The sequence below is a fragment of the Neolamprologus brichardi genome, chromosome 13, assembly GCF_056152115.1.
Source record: "Neolamprologus brichardi isolate AB-2024 chromosome 13, ASM5615211v1, whole genome shotgun sequence".
Classification (NCBI taxonomy): Eukaryota; Metazoa; Chordata; class Actinopteri; order Cichliformes; family Cichlidae; genus Neolamprologus; species Neolamprologus brichardi.
Window position 1 is genome coordinate 27065957 of NC_142116.1, and position 17407 is coordinate 27083363.

A 17407-nucleotide genomic window follows, 5' to 3' on the forward strand; every position below is an offset into this window, starting at 1 on the left:
GTTTTCTGCCCGCTGTCACTCATTCAGCCCGAGGTTCTCCAAGACACAATAACCCGTGACAGAGCGAAAGAGTGTTTGCATCATGGACGGTGAGTAGCAACACCTTTTATTTCCTGTGTAATAACAGCGATAAACGTGTAGAGTGAGCGGGTAGGAAACAAACGGTAATAACCACACCTGTGTACCTGTGTCAGTCAAAAAGTCGAAAATGTAGTACTGGCTATAGGTCATCGTGTAGCTGTACAATATCACCACGAACTGGAGTACTTACTCTTGACTTTGATAGTGCTCGACACTGGTTGTGGGTACTGTCACTGCTGAATGCTGTGAACTTCCTCGTTGTTGCATGACTAGCAGTGTTATTGGTTGGGCAGCCTTCGCTAAACTGATTGGGCTTACGAGACCAGTTTTAGCAATAGCGCCATTACTGCCACAGAACAACTCGTCTGTGTGTGATTTGGATATCTATTTGCCTAAATTTTTTCTGTGTCACATTTTCCTCTCCAGTTCTTATGTCCTCCGTGCTGCGGGACGAAGCACACCTACGTAAGTCAATTTAATTTGTGCTCCTGACAAAAATAGTCTTCACAGGTTAAAACTTGAAAGTGCAAAAATGTGTGTGTTGGGGGGGGGGGGTGATGGTTCACTGAATAGGGTCTTTTCACTTCCTCTTTTTTGTTTTATTGGTAAGCATTGCATTTTCAGACTTATGTTGTAAGGATGTGAGAGAGCCTGAGGTTCTTGTAATCCTCGTCTTTACCGGTGTGTGTTTATATAGTGTGCAGTGAGTGCGCTTGAGCCTCATGATCTTTCAGTTCCTGCAAAGTGATCAGGGCAAAACTTGACTGGGCCACTTTTCTTTCTTTTCTTCTTCTTTTTTTTTTTCTCTTAATCATGTCAAAAATGTTACTTGACTTGTTTCATACTGGCCTGCCAGAATAACAAGCAGCACTCTGATCTGAGTGCTTGCTGTCATGTCCAAAAATAACCGCGTTTTGTGTTGTTACTTCAGTGGAAACAGTGTACAGCAAAAACTGAAACGCTTCCCGGATCAGTTTTAGTTCCTCTCTTGCACGGGCATCATGTGGGGTCGGTTTTATTTCCTCCAAAAAACAAAAACAAAAAAAAGCTTGAGGTAACAAATTTCATGCCTTGTCATTATGCAGAACGGCTGAAATGTGCTTTTCTGAGTTAACACTTGTGTTAAGATTTGCAGTCACGTCCTATCAGCATAAAGTTGTTTGAAAGCTAAAAGATTTCTACACATCTGGGTTGCATTCAATAGGTCTGTTCATGCAGCAATCTTTAAGATGTAGAAATCACTTTCTTACAGACCTGCTAATTTCCATATTTTTAGTCTCAGATTCTACTGAAATAGCTTAACATGATTTGATTCTCAAAATAATGCCTCTTAATATCACACTGGTGCAGGCACTTTGTTTTAGGCCCCTTTTCGTTTAAAGAGACATTTGCTGCCCCTCAGAAAGAGAACAGCAGTAGGTGCGTACAGATCGAACTGTTTGCATGAGATGACCATATTAGGGATAGATGCTCTCAGTGACATCACACAGAGCAAAGATGAACTTAAAATGGAGCCTTAAAAGCAGTCTGAAGTAAACATTTACACATGTGCTGATGTAAATCACTAGATTTAATATGAAGGTTCACAATTGTAAGAGTACATAAAATAAAAAAAGGAAATGGCCTGATAGGTTCCTTTTAAGGTTCATAGACCAGTACTTAAAGATTAGTATTAAACCATAATAAACCTTTTTCACAGCTCGACATAGTGGGAAAGGTTCAGGTGTCACTAAAATCATGGTTCCCAAGAAGGCAATGACTGAGCCTGAAACCGAGGCAGCTAAATGGAAAGCAGCCAGCATTTTTTTTTATCCTGTACAGCTGCATTTTTACTGCTGCGACATGTCGAAATGTTTGCTGAGAAAAAGAAATTTGAGCGTTAGATGTAGGTTTTGAGCCCCCTGCCTCCCAGCACCAAACCACTCATGTGGCAGCCCAAACAGGAAAAAACTGAAGCAGATAACTGTCAGATTCACACTCGGGTTTTCTTTTGTCGTCTTTTCAAATCTGTTTATCGACTGCTTGTTGTCGCCCCCTCCTTAGTGCCTGAGCCGGGGATTCAGATCTTCGAGCAGCCCAAGCAGAGAGGAATGCGCTTCAGGTACAAGTGTGAGGGTCGCTCAGCCGGAAGCATCCCGGGAGAGAAGAGCTCTGACAACAACAGGACGTACCCCAGCCTGCAGGTTCGACCCCAATCCTCCCCGACCGCAGTAACCTGTGTATTTGTGCGTAGAAGCACCTAAGCATGTGTCCTTTCTACATGCGTCTGAACGCACACGATTCCTCCTTCTCCTCAGATCCTGAATTACTGCGGGAAGGGAAAGGTGCGCGTTTACCTGGTGACGAAGAACGAGCCGTACCGACCACATCCGCATGACTTGGTGGGAAAGGACTGCAAAGATGGATTCTACGAGGCCGAGTTTGGCCCGGACCGCAGAGTGATCGCGTGAGTGCTCCTCCTCCCACGGTCGCCTCCACCTGTCCAAACTCGCTCTTTATCAGCGTCTGCTTACTTCGCTGCCAGTTGTTATCGTTGAGAGCCCTAGTCTCAATCTTAATCAGCACACTTTCACCGAAATAAGTAACCACTCTCTCTGTGACGCACTCACAGAGCCACTCACTGCACAACCGAATTGCTCTCTATTAACAGTATTTCGTCTTTCGCTTGATGGTTTCGGGAGGCATCGTGTGTAAACTGATGTCCTCTCAGACACAGCTGAAGAAACTCTTACAGCACACTGCGCACACACACACACACACACACACACACACACACACACACACACACACACACAAAGCATATTTGTCGACCCATGTCTGTGAGGATGGCAATATGGGAATTCCCCAAGTGACATCACCCATATTTGCTGTGTTAGAGAGAGAAAACAAAATTTTGCGCGTGTGTGAGTGTGTGAATGAGTCAGTATCTTTTGGTGTGTATAATTTGCAAATCCCAAACAGGCTTCTGTAGTAAATACAGAATCATTTTGAATTTCAGGCCTTCTGGGTAAACAAACAGAATTAATCCAGCAGATTCATTACTGAATGTTTTCTTTACTACTGAAAAATGTGCCGGTCTGACTGGATAGGTGAGAGTAATCGCGTCATTACTTTGACCTTTAAACACAACAACATCATTGAGTTCATTTATAGTTTTAGAGCTCCCTTCGCTCGGGGTTTATTCAGCATGTTTGAGTGCTGTCATTTTCCTCATGACATTTTTTTTTTTTAAATTTCTTACAGTTTCCAGAATTTGGGTATCCAGTGTGTGAGGAGGAGAGAAGTGAAAGAGGCCATCATACAGAGGATCACCAGAGGAATCAACCCCTTCAATGGTGAGTGCTCTGAATTTTTATACCGTGGCTCTATAACTACATCAAGGGTCAGTGTTATTTATGTTTGAGAAAAAAAACATGTTTTTAGACAAAAATTTAAAAAAAAAACTGAATAAAAAAAATTGGTGGATATGCTATATTTACTTATTTACATATTTATTATTGAAACCCAAATGTGTATTAAGCCACAGTTGAAAACACTCACCCAAACCGTACAATTTCCCCCAAATAGAATCATTTAAGTTAAATTGACAGCCTTCATATTTCTATGTTACCTTTATTTGTAAAAGCTGGAAAATAAGTCGACTTTATAGCCTTAATGGGCCTAAATTCAGGCACCTTGCAGCCATGAAAATGAGCTAATCCAAATTAGCGGTGTAAAGTTAAGCTAATCTCAGTTCTGAGTGTACAGCGATGCTAGCGGCTCTGTGAAACTATATGTCAATCTTTGCAGGCTTGCAAACCATAAATGATTGCAAATGTTTTTGGGGTTTTTTAATCTAATAGTAGCCCATCGAGCAGAATTTGAAATGAGTTATTCATATAATCCTTCTTTTCAATCCCTAGGGACTAATCTAAAAGAAAATGTAGCAGTTAACAGGCTAATAACCTTCTAGCTCCTAATAAAGTACCAAACAAGTCAGCAGAGTTGTAAATTAACAGAGCTTTACAGGACTTGGTAAAAAGTAATTACAGAATGTCTTGGAGTCTTTTACACTCTTTCTTAGCAAAAAGTAGTTAGCAAATTACTAAACAGTGTGTTAGTACTCCAGAGGATAAGGCTAGCATTTGTTGCGCCGCCAATATGTAAATTAAAACAAGACTGTTACCTTTCAAAGAAACCTGTCCAGCATTATGTCCAGTAACACATCCGGTTAACTTCAGTGCTATTTCTGCTTCAGAGTTATTGTGTATAACCAGACATTTGCAGCAGGTAATATTCACTAATGTACATACAGAGATTCTTTGCTAGCTTTATGATTCTTATGTGTAGCTAAAGTGTAATAAAAGTGCAAACGCTTGTGTGATTGAAATAATAGATAAATAACTAGAGTTTTGCTGGTATAATATCCAGCCTGATGTTAGCTGATATTGTCATCTCCCCAGTGGATGATCCACGCTAAAGTCTGCAGTTGACAAAACAGCAAATGGAATTGTATGTGGGTAAAATATAAATATCAATCCTGTTGCTGCTGCTTTTCCTGATCTTGTTACTGTTAAGCAGCTTCAAAAACAATTCACAAGAATTGTTTTCTAATGTTGGTTGACCTAGTTCTCAGGCAGTTTAGCAGATTTTCCTAACATCAAGTCACAAATCCGCTCTCTTGCCACCGCGCTATCTACAGCAATGCCATTTCCTCTCTGTGCTTTCATTCTGCGGTCCTCCAGAGCAGACAGACACTTCTCGTGTACAAACAGGCGTTGAGCTACTTCCCCATTCTTTGTTACAGTTGCTCAATTCAGCACAGTGCAGAGATGCCACGTGAGAGCTGGGAATGCAGGATTCATTAAAAGGGGGAGGGGGTGGACCGAGGGGGTTCCCCAGCCCTGCGAGATGATGATAAAAGTAGAATAGGGTGCGGAGGGAGTGTGCTTTTAGCTTTTGTTTAGATCTCAGCTCTCACAGTTGTTACAGAAAAGAAACCGTGTAAGTGCACTGAGTACATTTGCATGGTAGCAAGTAGCAATAAAGAGCAATTTGAATTGCCTTTAATTACTAAAACCGGGGATGCTGTAAAGTGCACATCTTTTACTTGTTTGTAGTCTTTTTACCTGATAATTGATAATTGTCTTAGCCTGAGCGCTCTCGCAGACCAAAATATGCAAGTGACACAGATGTGTCCTGCATGATATGAAAAGTAAGCCTGGCTGACATTTTTAGCACCTGTCACCACTGACTCAGATATGATCACATCTCTGTTTCTTACCCCTGTTAATAGCCACTTGGCTCTTAAAAGACTTGAGCTACTTGTTGTGTCAGGCCATATAGAAGCCCCACTAAAAGCACTTGTGTTAAAATGTCCTTAGCTGCAGGAACTCGGCGTATTTATTGCCACAGACGTGTGCGATGGACAGCTCGATGTCTCTTTTTTTTTTCACATGGCTCAAACCTTCCCTTCTCTTAAGTTCACTTCTGCTCTGAAACTCAGCTGCTTCCTGTGTTAGGATGGGGTGTGGTGGAGTGGGTAGGGGGGGTTGGAGGCACTTTCCCCTCCCTGTCTGTGAATACATGCATCTGCACTTGCAAAAGACTCTCTGTGAGCACTGTCCGTTCTTGGCCCAAAGCTCCCCTCACCTGCACGAGTGATGACACACAGGCATCCTGAGTAGGGCGTAGTAGATTTTTCTGTAGTACCGCTCCGTCACATTTTAACATTGTGGTTGCACACCTGGCAAGCGTTTGTTTATTTCACAGGGGACATAAATCTGCCGTAAGACGGCGTCCATATTAATTCAAAGAAATACATGTGGCTATAACCGCACTGACAACCAAAGAAAATGCACAGCGGGGCTTCAGATAAGTGCCTGTACGATTCTGCTGAAGCCTGTGGTTTTGAAATATCTTCTGTAAACAAGGGGAAAACTACTTCTGAGGACAAAACTCAATTAAACATCCTTTGATTTTTTTGTTTGTGAAGTTACCGGCATTGAATTTTTACCATTCTTCTCACAAACTGAAAATCTCACAGATCCTGCTTTTATCCCAACTCTATCGGATTCAGCCACAGCACAATCACGATTTCTTGCAGATTTAATTGTGAAATTATGTCTGAATATCAATGGACATGTACAAATTTGCCGGTGCACTGCAGACAGTAGTTTTCTATTAGAAATAAGCTGTTTAAAAATGAACATTTTACCGAAGAGGATTAAGGTGCAGTGATTGTCCTTTAAACTAACTTCCACCATGTTCGGCTCCAAACGCTTATATTTTTGTTCCCTAACGAAACTTCCTCATGTGCTGTAAATGCACACACGTTCATATAATGTTATATGATGCAACAGCAGACTTCTCATGTAGCGACCGCCTCAGCCAGACACAAAAGCTCCACGTCCTAAAACGTGGTGAAATTGTGAGTCATGCAGTGGAGACATTGTTTGTGGTGAGACTTGGCACCTGCCTCCCCGTCTTTCTCACTTTTACACTCTGCTCTCACAGTCAGAATAACCACTTACCCTGAACACCCCCCCTTCGGAGCCACATACCACCCCCACCACCTGCAACCCCCCCCCCCCCCGTCACTGAACATGACCCACGCCCCCGTGCCTTGCAGCCCAGTGTATCTTATGACCCTGGGCCCAGTTTCTTTCCACCACACACTTTCAAACATCAACCACCATTGCTACCTACAACCCACTTTCCTGCACCTGTCCGTCCAAGCTTCTCCCGCTGTCAGCGACACTCCACCAACACTCACGCAGACCAACACAGCATGTTCCATCAATATTTGTTCTGACGGTTTCGTCTTCACTTCTCCCTCCTTCAGTTTCTCCACTCACTGCGTGTCTCTGCCACCTACAGTAGGCAAACCTGATGACCCAACAGAAAGCTGCACAACAGAGCAGTGCTCCACACCGCAGAACAGAGTATTTGAGACCAATTAGACGTCCAAAGCTTGCAGGATTTGTTGTGCATTCTCAATGAGGAGACCTACGCTACCTCCTTCTAGAGCATAGGTGTCAAACTCGAAGCCATACCAAATTACTATTAGAGCTGGCCTACTTATTTGAGTCCATAAGAAAAGATTCATTCTTATATCTGGAGGAAGATTTTTTTTTCAATAAATATTAACGTTAGCCCGCGACTTTGTTCCAGTTTTGAATTTTGGCCCACTGTGTATTTGAGTTTGACACCCCTGTTCTAGAGGCTCTCTTGTACTAATGTTTTGTTACGTTGATAGAGTACACTGGCACCAGACCAGAAAGAAGCATTATAGGGAATTTGCTTTTTTTAATCTGACTGCTGCCGATGAAGTTTTTTTTTTTAAACTAACAGTAAATCCGTCATCGGGTAAATGCTTCGTATTAATTATGCCACATAAATACAAAATTCTTGAATGGTAGTCATGCACACAGGCGAAAAGGTGCGTTAAAACTTCAACAATGACAATAACATTACTACGGGCTGCAGTCATGGTGTCCATAAAACAATTCTTTATGTGTTTAGCTAATTTACCTCTTCATAGCAACCTGGTGTGAGCCCACATCTGGCTCAGAAAAACCCAAACAAACAAACACATCAAGGCACATGTCATGTTCTTCCCTGCTTGTTGCTTCTACTGCTATAAAATCAAGTCAGATTAACAGCATGAATCTGATTACTTCTGACTAAACACAAGCAGACTGTGAACCTAGAGAAGATTAATGTCCGGTGCCAGCAGCACATGCAGAGACAGAGCAGGAGAGCTAGCCGGCTCACTATTGGCACTCAGCATGCCCACTAAGGATGACGACTTTCCCTACACAGCTAATGTGTGACTACAGTTGTATTGTTTGGGTTTTGCACATATAATTGCCACCTTATATGCCTAAAATAACAAAAAAACTGATCATGCTTGAGTATACAGAGTAAGACGCCACTAAAGAATCAAAACTAAAAGGCTTATAAGATATTTTCTCATGTCACACCACTTTCACATACGTCAGGAGGCTCCCTGGTCACTCGTGCAGGAGAGTCTCATCTCTTTACTTATGTGCGGTGTAGACACTCAAACACACACAGAGGCGCATACTTGTTTCCACTCTGAGGTGACGTGTGGAGCGTCACAGTGGCGACACTTTGTAGGTGGGGATGGCCTCATGAGCACGGAAGATAGAAAGTAGGTAGATGTGAAAGCCTGCTCTGTGCATGCGTGCGTGTGTCGGCACGTGGGCGTCTCTCAGTATAGAGTGTGTGTTATGTGTGTGTGTGTGTTTGCGTGTTGCTTCTGAAGGCGGGTGATGCAGATGAGCATGTAGGCTGAGGACGTTTGAAAAAGCTTATCTGTGACGTTTTTATGTTGATCCAAAGGTGAGGTTTTGTGGACAGCCTACAGATGTGACTGCATAACTACACTGTGTCTGCCTGTTTCTCAAAGCAGGAGCGTATGCTTATAGCATGCCTTTGTTATTGCTGTAATAACGTCTGTTCAACAATGGCGTGCACTTGAAATGCAAGTATTTAGTTGTGCTGATGGTTTGAAATATGTCGGTACTTCAGTGTGCAGCTAGGTAACCTATATCAGTGATATTAGCCAATAGCAGATGACATTTACTAGTCACAATGACCGATGTTTATCCAGTTTGCGGGTTTTAGATTTTCTTTTTATAATGAAATATTGTTTCACTGAAACAAAAAAGAAAAGACATAAAGACTGGCATTTATTTTTATCCCCATGCTAAATAGGCAAAGTCAGAGAAACTAGAACATGTTACGTTTCAATTTATGTTTCATCCATCCTTAAGAGCTGTGCTCCACACAAATATAAATTATATTAAAGAAAAGGCTAGACATGAAACAAACTGCAACTCTAAATGTAGCTGGTTTGCCAGTAGCCTGGTAGGTGCTAAGAGTGCTAACAGTCTCTACAAAAAAGTCCACAGTAACCACCAGGTAATACTTGCACTGGCCCTTTAAAGAGAAAGTCTGGTGTAAATGTTTCTTAGTTTATATTTCTGAATGTTTGCTTTATTACCAGCTTCATCTAACTGATGTAAGTGTGTTTTATCGTAGTGCCACGGGAGCAGCTGTTGCAGACAGAGGAGTACGACCTGAATGTGGTTCGCCTGTGCATTCAGGTTTTCCTGCAGGATGAGAACGGCCACTACACCCGAGCTCTTAACCCCATCGTCACCAACCCCATCTACGACAACAGTGAGTGACCGAGCGCCGTCTGTGTCAAATACACTGACGTCACATCAGGCAATTGCATGAGAACATAATGAAATAGCCGTATAGTTGCCCTGACAAGTACACGGGCTCCCCGAGGTCAGCTTTGTACACCTGTAGAGTTCAGATAACAGCAGACTGCAAGTGCTTTTTGCAAGACCCGTGTACGTGTGTCCACTAGTGTTTCAAGTGTTGCCGTTGGTGAACTAGTTCACTGTTCCTCACATACACAAACACGCAGAAAGGGGAAGTTCTTTATACACACCAACCTTCAAACAACACTGTTACCATGGAGCACTTCCTCTTCTCGCTCCAGGCATGTGACATGTGACTCAACCTGCTGAAGCTTTAGCTGTAAACTGAATGAGGATTGTTCTTCAAAACCAAGGCAGCTTTTTAAGCTAGGCCCACTGTGTCAACAAAAGCAGATCCTGGTTATATTGTTTTTGTACTGAGCAACTTGTAACTTGTAGTATTTGTTGCGTTGTGTGTTTAGAACTTATTTTTTGTATTACCAGGGGCCCCAAACACTGCAGAGCTGAGGATCTGCCGGGTCAACAGAAATAGCGGAAGTGTCAGAGGAGGAGACGAAATCTTCCTACTGTGTGACAAAGTACAAAAAGGTACATCAAAATGTTCTGCATTATAGACCTTTGCATTTTTGCACACTGTACTAAATTTATTTGCATCTGTTTTCTCTTTCTTCATCTTTATTCAGTCCACTGATCTAGTTTACCTCCCACACCCATAGTGCCTGTCTCTTTGCATGCTGATGTGCTTTTCTGTTCCTGTATTGCTCCAGATGACATTGAGGTGCGGTTCTTCTCCCCTGATGGCTGGGAGGCCAAAGGCTCCTTTTCTCAGGCTGATGTTCATCGCCAAGTTGCCATTGTGTTCAAGACTCCGCCCTACCACAACACGTCCATAACGGACTCGGTGACCGTGCACATGCAGCTACGCCGGCCCTCTGATCAGGAAGTCAGTGAACCAATGGATTTCCGGTATCTGCCCGATGACAAAGGTGAGCAGCAATCGCTTTATTTCTGCGGGGGCTTACTAGTGGCACCTAGTTCTCGGTTAGACTCACGTAGTGTTAATATTGTTGTTTTTCTATCAGATCCTTATGGATACAATGAGAAAAAGCGCAGAAGAGAGCACCTGATGAAGATATCAGGATTGTCAGGTAAGCAATGTGGCACTTTATATATAGTACAACTCATGTGATATGATTACTTGTGATTGCACAGGTTTGCATCGCAGCTAAGGTTTCACGTCTCTTTTTAGGTGGTCCTTTTAGCGGTCTGACAATGAATAGACCCAAGGCAGTACCACAGAGTACCATGAGTCACCTGAAAAGAGGTAACTACGTTTGAAGTCATCAAAAAAAGGAGGATGGCGATATACTTCATTGCTGTGAAACTAAAACTCTTCTTTTTTACAGACATGGGCAATGCATACCCAAGACAACAACAGCAACCTTCTATGTTCACCCAACCCTATCAACAGGCTCCTCAGAATCTAATGGCACCCAATCTACAATTAAGCCATGCATGGGCGAATTCCAATCCAACGCTCTCTATGGACACAGTCACCATAAACCCAGGTGCCAGCAATCTGCCACGTCCTGTTAGCAGGCAACAGCCACCGAACCGCAGCTACCAACACCGTGTGGACCACAACAGCTGTGAGAACAATGCCCTCCCTCAGCTCTCAATGCGGGACCTGCAGTGCTTGGATACAGGTTCTCAAGCCCCTGTAATGAGAGAACCAGAGCAGCTCTTCCACCAGCAGAATCAAAGGGAGGAGCACCGATCAGAAACTCCAAACCAAGCTCAGAACCATCTGGTCAGCCAGAACCAAGGTATTCAGTGGTCCAATTTTACTACCATGGGTACAGTTCCGAACCCCTTTAATGGATCTGGAGGTGGAGGGGGATCACAGGGGGTAGGGTCGTTCCCTTTCCTAGAGGGAATAGAAGAGAATGATTTTCTGAAGAACATGGCGGGAGCACCTCAGCCGTGCTTCCAGTTGAAACAGGAGTCCCAGATCTCAGTGGGACAAGAGAGCCATACTCCCCTCATGCAGTCCCCAAGGGAAAGTCAAGGAAATACGTATACTAACCTGCTGCCCCGTCCAATGAGCAATGGCACCAACAGAGATCCAATGCGGCCAGACGGTACTGCCATCAAAAATCTCCATAGTCCTTACGTAAACAACGGCATGGCTGCAGAAACCCACTATGCAACTTTGGAGGACTGGATGAATCAAAATGACTGAAAGCTGCTCAAATTCTTCTTTTTAAACAGTAGCAGCTCAAAGGAGAGCAGAAATTTCTTTACTCACGCTGGCCCTGCTATGCTCAGTAGGCCTTTGCTTGGGTTGTTACCTCAGTGGGACCAAAATGATTGACAGTCAGTCAGCCTTAGGCAATGTTTTGCAGAGATACAACTGGTTACTGATCACTTGATTGGTTAGCAAGAGTACTTCCTGATTCTGATTCTAACAACATGGTACCTTGTGGTTGGTCTTTACTTCCAGTTAGTCATCAACATTATCAGGTAAATTTAGTTTCTTGAAAAACTGGAGACAAGCTATTCCCAGTCCTTGTCCTATTTAAATTGGTGATGCATTGTTTCATAATTCTGTACAGTGGGATTCTGTAAAGTTCAGCCCCAACTTGTAACCTGTGATTTGTTGTTGCTTGTCCAACAAGCCTTTTATTTGTGGGGGTTCAGCTTTCAGCTGCTGGTGTTCGCCATACTAGTCAGTTGAAGTGATTCATCTGGTCTCTTTAGGGGGTAGGATCTTTAAGTGGACGATCCATGCTTTTAATGACTATAAAAGAAAAAAAACAGTAGCGTTGGCTTCCAAGCCAAAGTTATGCCTTTGAAGAAGTGAATGTACTACTTTCTTTCTTGAATTTTTTTTTGTAAAGTTAGAATTACTACCAATATACTGTAACATAAATGATTTGAGGTTTCTTGGATCTTGAGAAAACAAAGGAGTAAATTTATTGTTTTTGTATGTCATAAAGTGGAATGGACAAAGTTTAACTTGGTATTTTTATTTGCTTGCATGTAGTGATGTGTTTTATTCTTTGATATTTTTTTAGCGTGTAGTGTTTTATTTTGTTGGGTTTTTGCATGCTTTTGTTTTGTTATGTGATTTGTTCCGGGAGGATGCCCATTCCACCGCCCCTCCTGATCATTAACCTGGCACACCTGGGGTTGGCGACAGCTATTTAATAAGAGAGAGCGTGAGGGAGAGGAGGGGAGAGACATGGCGTGGTAACTGGTGTGGGCGACGGCCGCGCAGGGCGGTACAGAGGCCCAGTTATAGGCAGCTGCCCGAGGCGTGTCGCAAAGGAGAACGAGACCGAAGATCGCGGATGACCGCGTACTGGAGAGAGTGATCGGGGCTGAGCAGAGAGGTCTGTGTTGGTGTTGACAGGAGGTAGCTCCTCGCCGAGAGAGGCCCACAGCAGGGGATTGAGAGGCAGCGGGATGGCACCTTATGTCCCCGCGACGCCGAGATTATGGCTACGCGTGTGAAGCACAACACTGTGGCGGGCGGAGTTAGGAGCTCTGCCCATCCGGGCTAAGTCCCGATCCATCCCGTCTAAGACAAACCTCCAGTGGAATCTAAGAATGGTGACTGCCGCTGGCCCGCTCTCCTTTCTAGGTTGGCACCAGAATGAAGAGGCAGACAGGACAGCGACGATCCTGTTGGTTTCTGCACCGTTTGGACTTACCACCTGTGAATCCACCTATGACATGTATAATGCTGGAATATATTGCTTATTGTTTTACTATTGATCTCTTTGTAAAATTTTCATACATATGAATTATAGTACAATACTTTTTTGTTGATTTTTGTTTTCTTTTTTTTATTTGGTACCAAAGCATTTACTGTTAAGTGCACTCTGTACATACATGTTAGCCATAGTTGAGAGTTACAGCAATACCAATGCCGAAACACTCAAGAACTGGCAAGGTACTGAAATTTCCATTGAGGAAGTGGGAGGAAACACATTCAGCTGTGTCTTTCCTCTGTAATGACTATGTCATACCAGAGATTGCATGTATTCAGAGTTCTCAGAGCATTTCTAACAGATGTTTTATAGATAAAGATGTCAATTATATTGTTTTATGTATTCAGCCGATGCTCTCTGAAACATCACTGAAAGTATCTTGTTAAAGCATTGACAGCACAAAGCTGATGTTAGACAAACTTTGTAGGCCTTCCAAAAGCTTTATGGTCTAAAATATAAACGTATATTCTGATGACTACTTTGTAAGATTTGCTGTTTTTTATTTGTTTTGATTTTTTCTATGAGATCAATTCTTAATAAACAAAGTCGGTCATTTCTAAATATTTTTGTCATTGTTTATTATTTATTTATAATATTTTAAATGGTAAAATGTTATAGCTCATTGCAAACATTATGCATTGTCATGGGCATATTATTTCATAGATGGTCGTGATATTGTGTGAAAGCATAGATGTGACTGGACATGACAGAAAGAAATACATTTTAAATCCACCAGTGCTACCTTAATGTGATAATGTGATAAATAACACCTTAATATAGTTTAAATAACCCAATTTGAATAGCCGTGTTAAAGCTAAATTCCCAGATTAAACATCAGCTAATAGTGTAGATATAAAAATTTAATGAACAGGGTGTGGCACCGTGATTTTTCTTGAGACAATAATGAGGGGTCAATAGCCTGTCAGAGGATGTTTTCCTGAATAATTAGTTTCTCAACAACAAAACAATAAGTAGACTGAAGCACATGACTCTTAACTTTCAATTTAGACCAAGTCCATCCTCATGTTGATATTTAGTAGTGATGGGATTTCCGGCTCTTTTTAGAGAACCGGCTCTTTCGGCTCTGAACCGGCTCTTTAGGTTGTTTTGTTGCTAAAGAGCAACAAAATAACCTATAGAGTGCTTTGTCTCTAGGGGCCACCGCATATATTTATATATAAACATATATAAATAAAACCACTTCTTTCTTTTTTTTACATTAGTAATTCCTTTTGTGCAAAGCAACAAAACAACCTGAAGAGTCGGTTCGGAGCCGAAAGAGCCGGTTCTCTAAAAAGAGCCATCACTACTGGTCTGCGAACCCGGACAGGAACTGGTGATAGTACCCAGGCAGCCCCAGGAATTACCTCATCTCCTTTTTTGTCTTGGGAAGTGGGTAGGATGCAATGGCGGCCGTCTTCTCTGCCCTTAGACGCACCTGCCCGCCTCCCAAGTGTTACCCCAAATACTGTACCTCCCTCCATCCAACTGCACACTTCTTCAGGTTGGCCATGAGCCCCACCTGCCTCTGGATCTACAGGACCGCGGCCACCTGCTGTAGATGCTCCACCCAGGTGTCACTGTGGATGATCACATCATCCAAATAGGCGCCAGCAAATGCAGCTTGAGGACACCTGGTGCATGAGGCACGAGAAAGTGGCGGGGGCTCCGAAGAAGCTGAACGGAAGTGTGACAAATTGGCTGACAAGGGAAGCCCTTGGTTAAATACAGCGCTGTGAAAACTGAGCAGTGCCTAAATGGTCCCTGAGGTCATTGAGCTCATCAAACCATCCACTATAATTTAGCTTGAAACAACATTCGAGGGCATGACTGAAAATGATTTAAAAAGCAGTCAGTGTCAAAAGAACAGCTTTGAAACACCTTCATAAAGCCAGCAGAGTACTTAAAAAAGAAAAGGTCTGGCAAAATAGAGAGAAATTATGGGTCCCTCGAGGCTTTCGCAACATATCAGTGTTTAAAGCAATGTAAAGAAAAAACTAAAATATTAAGTCGTAACCTAACGTTCTCATAATTCAAACATAGGTCTGAAGAAGTAACAACCCAGCAAGCAATAATTTAAATGAAAAATTAATTTCTACCGGTCTCAGAAATAATCTCCACATCTGGTTTGGGATCTATGAGGGAGCTCATGTGCAAGAATATTATTTTTTTGTATTTTTTTTCTTTTAAATTATATCTATTTGTTAGATTGGATTCAATGTGCTTTATATTATAAGACCAAAATCATACAATAACACTGAGAAAATGATCTATCGCTAATGAGCCAAGTCAAAGATTTTTTTGAAGAAAACGCAATCTCTCTGCAACACTCTGCAATCTAGTTGTTAAGGGACGACATAAGAAATTCTACTGACTGAAGTTTACAGCATCTTTTTCCTGCCATGCAATTCTATTTGTCCCTAACCATCAGGAACCCTCATTTTAACTTTTATTGAGTTTTAAAAAGTGAATGTGTTTGATGGCAACCCCTGAACATCAACTGTTCAGAGTAGACTCTGCGACTCAGGCGTTTATGGTCAAATAGCTGCAAAGAAACCACCACTAAGGAAAAGCAACAAACAGAAGAGATTTGTTTGGGCAACGAAACACAAGGAATGAACATTAGACCAGTGGAAATCTGTGTGTTGGTCTGATGAGTCCAAACTTGAGATCTTTGGGTCCACCTGCAATGTATTTGTGTGACGCAGAAAAGGTGAACGGATGGTCTCTACATGCATGGTTCCCACTGTGAAGCATGGAGGAGGTGTGATGGTGTCAAGTTCTTTGCTGATGACACTGTTGGGGTTATGCAAAATTGAATCACACTGAACTAGCATGACTACCATAACTTTTGACTGGTAGTGTATATACACTCCTACCCTTCTTTCAACATCCAGTTTCCTGTGCCAGATCTTCTATTGATCCACTGAGGCAGACATGTAAAAAAAAATATGAACTAAAGCACATTTCTGTATATAAGCAGGACTTTAAATCTACATCAACGGCTACTTCAGAGGAAATTCTTCAATAAACTGCAACCAAAGGCTCCACTCAGAGGACAAAACCCAACCTGTTATAAACAGTGTGACAGCAAACTTTCTCTTGTGTAAAGTTACAAAAAGGACCTTTTATACATAATGAAGTTATAATTCGTCCTGTAGAAATTGTACATTTAAGCTATATAGTTCCCTTTGTGATAACTCTGCTATGAATGCCTCTATTAACTTTTTTATTTTACAATCAGACAGCCCACTATGAGCAAACACTCAGCAACAGTGGGAAGGAAAAACTCCCTTCTTGAAGGAATTAAGATCATTTACCTGTTACTACCGCACACCAAATCCGGTCGTTGGTACTTCCTGGCTTGTGTAGCCACTAGGTAACAAAAGCTCAACACTGCCCCCATCCTGGAGCACTTCTGTCGTCTTTTGCACGTGTTTTGGAGTTTTTATGTGCTTCGGAGTTTGTACGTGTTTTGGAGTTTGTACGTGCTTTGTCTCTAGGGGTAACGTAAATATACTTTTTTTTATTTACTCCACATAAAATGTAATAAATAAATCATATAATACAAAAAACAACTATTCACATTTCAACTTTTAACTATTTAAATGTTTCCTTTTAAACAAATTTAAAGTGAAACAACACAAAACACTGCAAACCACAACACAATTAAATATAAATTAAAATATGAAAACAAAAATTAGATGTACAATCTCTGTCATATGAGCCTGCATGAATAAACTTTCTGAATCCTTTATCATCCTCAACTAAAAATAGTTGTGGATGATTACTATACCTTTCTAATGTGACGTTGTTGTCCCTGGCTCTCTTTCTCTCTCTTTCCCTCCCGCTCTGTTCCTGTGCTACTGTGAGTGTAACTACTGCCCCTCCCCCCTCTTCCCAGCGCAAAGCACAACAAGGCTCACAAGCGGAGTGAAGCGTAAAAAAGTGCGAAAGAAAGTGTGAGAGAAAGAAAAGAAGAAGAACACGGCTTGCGTCGTTCACTTCAAAGACCCGGCCGTTTCGTTCGCAAACCGACATGAGGACAGGCTCATGACTTCTGCTGTGACCAAAGCATTATTCACTTCCTTCTCAATCCAACAAAATAACATCAAATGTGCTGAAATGAATATCTCAAGACTAACAGCGAAACTTGGGCTTTATGAGTTCAGACACAAGTGTAAACAGCTCTTTCTATGCTAACTTTAGAGTTGAGATTTAAAAAATTAGGTTTTATAACTAGCAGGTAGTTAGCTTAGCTTAGCATAAAAGCTAACAAGAGTGAATGGTTTAGGAGAATTTCTCAGCTTA

At 42.1% G+C, this 17407-nt stretch overlaps 1 protein-coding gene across 2 annotated transcripts; it reads left to right on the top strand.

Moving 5' to 3' along the window:
* On the top strand, positions 1-13641 carry rel (REL proto-oncogene, NF-kB subunit). Of its 2 annotated transcripts, XM_006808058.2 has the most exons (11): positions 1-89; positions 508-546; positions 2125-2264; positions 2379-2527; positions 3325-3416; positions 9130-9270; positions 9804-9908; positions 10088-10306; positions 10403-10468; positions 10570-10644; positions 10727-13641. In XM_006808058.2, the coding sequence occupies exons 1-11, from the start codon at positions 83-85 to the stop codon at positions 11560-11562; spliced, it is 1869 nt and encodes a 622-aa protein (XP_006808121.1). In that variant the 5' UTR covers positions 1-82; the 3' UTR covers positions 11563-13641. The 2 variants fall into 2 exon arrangements, with proteins under 2 accessions (XP_006808121.1, XP_006808122.1); XM_006808059.3 differs by lacking the exon at positions 508-546 and having other exon boundaries at positions 31-89.
* Positions 13642-17407: the final 3766 nt, after the last annotated feature.